The sequence below is a fragment of the Cnephaeus nilssonii genome (assembly GCF_951640355.1).
Source record: "Cnephaeus nilssonii genome assembly, chromosome: 3".
NCBI lineage: Eukaryota > Metazoa > Chordata > Mammalia > Chiroptera > Vespertilionidae > Cnephaeus > Cnephaeus nilssonii.
In genome coordinates this window covers 515,015-517,998 of record NC_137074.1, presented here as the reverse complement: position 1 = coordinate 517,998, position 2,984 = coordinate 515,015, and the positions used below count along the sequence as shown (strand labels likewise).

General features: G+C 62.5%; 1 protein-coding gene across 1 annotated transcript; it reads left to right on the top strand.

The window, feature by feature from the left end:
• Positions 1 to 1,651: 1,651 nt before the first annotated feature.
• Positions 1,652 to 2,332, top strand: CLDN17 (claudin 17; the record flags this gene model as incomplete). The annotated part of the gene is made up of 1 exon (XM_079766280.1): positions 1,652 to 2,332. The coding sequence occupies exon 1, from the start codon at positions 1,658 to 1,660 to the stop codon at positions 2,330 to 2,332; it is 675 nt and encodes a 224-aa protein (XP_079622406.1). The 5' UTR covers positions 1,652 to 1,657.
• Between the last annotated feature and the right edge of the window lie 652 nt (positions 2,333 to 2,984).

Genomic DNA, 2,984 nt, shown 5'->3' with positions numbered 1-2,984 from the left:
CTTGAAATGGATTCCTTGCATCAGGACATAAAAGGAAAAGAGGGGGAAAGTCTGCTCCCCACACAAAGCCCCTCCCCTGTCCCCCGGCTCTAGGGAATGGGTGGAGGGGGGTCAAGGATGACAATGTCCCCCTTGAGCTTTGAAACAGCGTTGATTAAAGTTCTCTTGCTTTGAAAACTATTTGGGAAACTACAGAAGGGGTGGCGTTCAATTTCTGGTTTCGTCCCTTCCCAGGAAAAGGCCTGAGAAAGCCTTTCTTCCTCCTGTTGTTGACTCAGACTGGACGGAAGACGAGCTTAGTAGGTGAACACGCGCTCAGTAGGTCCAAGCTGGGAGTATTCCTGATCGGCACCCGCAGAGCTGGCCTCGCTGTGCCCTCTCACATCCTGCATGTGGCCAACGAGACATAAGCCTGATCACTTGGAAGGTAACTCCCACCCCTAAAAAGGTTTCTCCGAATTTAACCAGTGGCCTAGCTTAATCCGAAGGACACTTTTCATGGTGTTTCATGAGAACAGGAGAGGCATTTTTCGCTTTGATAAATGGGCTGTATTTCAAGCTGCCACTGAAAAAAACATGCAATGAAAGTTTATAGGCCAACCGGCATTTCGCCAGTGAGAAGGGTGTTGCTTAAGAGATAATATGATAATTGCCAGCAAATTAAATTAACAGAAGGCTCCTCTCTGTCCCTCCTTCCTGGATCTTCGGGATAAACCAGGACCTGGAATCTCTTGCTCAGGGCTCCTCCTTGTGTAAAGCATCACTAGTGTTAGCCGAAGTCCTGAGACTCACACCTAAGCATCCCCCCACGTCCCGGCGCCTGGGCTAAACCAGGACGGACGGACTGCGGGACAGAAAGATGGCTTAGCAGCGTCTGGGATCCTCCCGAGCCACAGCGTCTTCCCTGCGAAGAACTGGCGAGAGAAGAGAAACAACAACACACACACAGAACCTCCAGGCGTCGGCGTGTCTTCCTGTGGATTAGCCGGGGCTTTGTGCCGCTCCGAGGAGAGGTCTCAGCAGGAAGTTCTGGGCTCGTCATTCACATTCCACAGGGCTTCTCCGACAGGAGCCACGGCATCGGCAAGACGACCAGAGGGCGAGACACTCGGCGTGAAGGCGGCCGCTCGGCTCGGCACGCCTCTGCTTCCCCCTCACTGGCCGGGCACCTCTCTCTGTGACCAGCAAACCGTCGGCAGACGCGGGCGAGTGGGGCCGAGGCGGCATCCCCACAGCAGGTCCTGCCGCTGGCCAGGTCCCGGGCTGCTGCTGGGACTCCACGGGATGGGCAGTCGCCGTGGAAACCACCCCCCGAGACTCCGGTAGAGAGACCTCCACCTCCAGGATCTGTTTTCTGTTTGGTTGATCCTCCCCCGAGGGCATTTTCCGTTGATTTTTAGAGACAGTGGGAGAGAGAGGGAGGGGAAGACAGAGAGAAACTTCATGTGAGAGAAACACATCGACTGGCTGCCTCCTGCACGCACCCTGACCGGGGCCCGGGCCGGGAGGACCCCGCAACCCAGGTACGTGCCCTTGACAGGCGTCGAACCCGGGACCCTTCGGTCCGCAGGCCGCGCTCTACCCGCTGAGCCACTGGCCAGGACATACCTTCAGGACCGCCAGCAACTGCCACGTCGGACTGTCTCCCGCCCAGGCCATGGCCTTCTACCCGCTGCAGGTGGCCGGGCTGGTGCTGGGCGTCCTGGGCCTGGCCGGGGCGCTGGCCACCACCCTCCTGCCCCAGTGGCGGGTGTCCGCGTTCGTGGGCAGCAACATCATCGTCTTCGAGAGGATCTGGGAGGGGCTGTGGATGAGCTGCGTGCGGCAGGCCCGGTCCACGCTGCAGTGCAAGCTGTACAGCTCCCTGCTGGCCCTGCCCCCCGTCCTGGAGGCTGCCCGGGCCCTCATGTGCGCGGCCGTGGCCCTCGCCCTCACGGCGCTGCTCGTGGGCGCCTGCGGCCTGAGGCAGGTCCGGTGTGCGGGCTCCGACGAGAGGACCAAGGCGTACCTGGTGGGGGCGTCCGGGGCCCTGCTCCTCCTCACGGGCCTCTTCGTCCTCATCCCCGTGTCCTGGACGGCCCACATCGTCATCCGGGACTTCCACGACCCCGCCGTCCACGTGGGGCGGAAGCGCGAGCTGGGTGCCGCGCTCTTCCTGGGCTGGGCCAGCGCCGCCGTCCTCCTCGCCGGAGGGGCTCTGCTCTGTGGGTTCAGCTGCTGCGGCCTGAGGAAGCGAGGGCGCCCGTGCCCGGCCCCCAGGGACCGCCTGCCTCGCCGGGGGCCACACGGGGACCCGGCCGCACCCGGAAAGCCCTTCACCAGCTACGTCTAGGCCTGCGTGGCTCCAGCTGGGGGGGGGGGGAGCCGGGGACGGGGCGGGTGGGGCGGCCGGCCGGTGCGTTTGACAAAGTCCTGCCGGGACTGTAAGTCTGTCGGGCGGGGACTCCCCTCCTGGCTCCATCCAAACAGGTGGGGAGTGAAGCCACACGGAGGGGGCTGTGGCCGGCGGGGGGGAGAGGGGGATGGAGACGCACCGTGGACGCTGACCTTGACCTTGCACAGTAAGTGCGGTTTCCACGTTGGACTCGGTGTCTGCTCCTGTCTGTCGTCTGCACTCACGCAACCCCCCGCCGCCCCATCACAGTGAAGGGCGGGTGCCTCGTGTTGGACGATCAGTTATTGTCGCTGAGAAAGCCGACGGACATCGCCGCCCGGTGCAGAGCAATGAGGCGCCCAAAACACTCCGTGTCCCCCCCGGGGTCCCCCACCAGCTCCCTCCTGACCTCAGGGGTGACCTTGTTACAAGACCCTCAGCCGGGAGAAGAACAGACATGCGTTCCGGGCTCTGATTGGATGTTTCAAATGGCGGCCACGCCCGGCCCAGGGACGACTCGTGGTCACTCCCAGGGGCTCCGGGCGCAGCCGCCGGACGTGCGGGGACGGGGCTGTGACTCACCTTTGGATGCGAAGATGATTTTATGGCA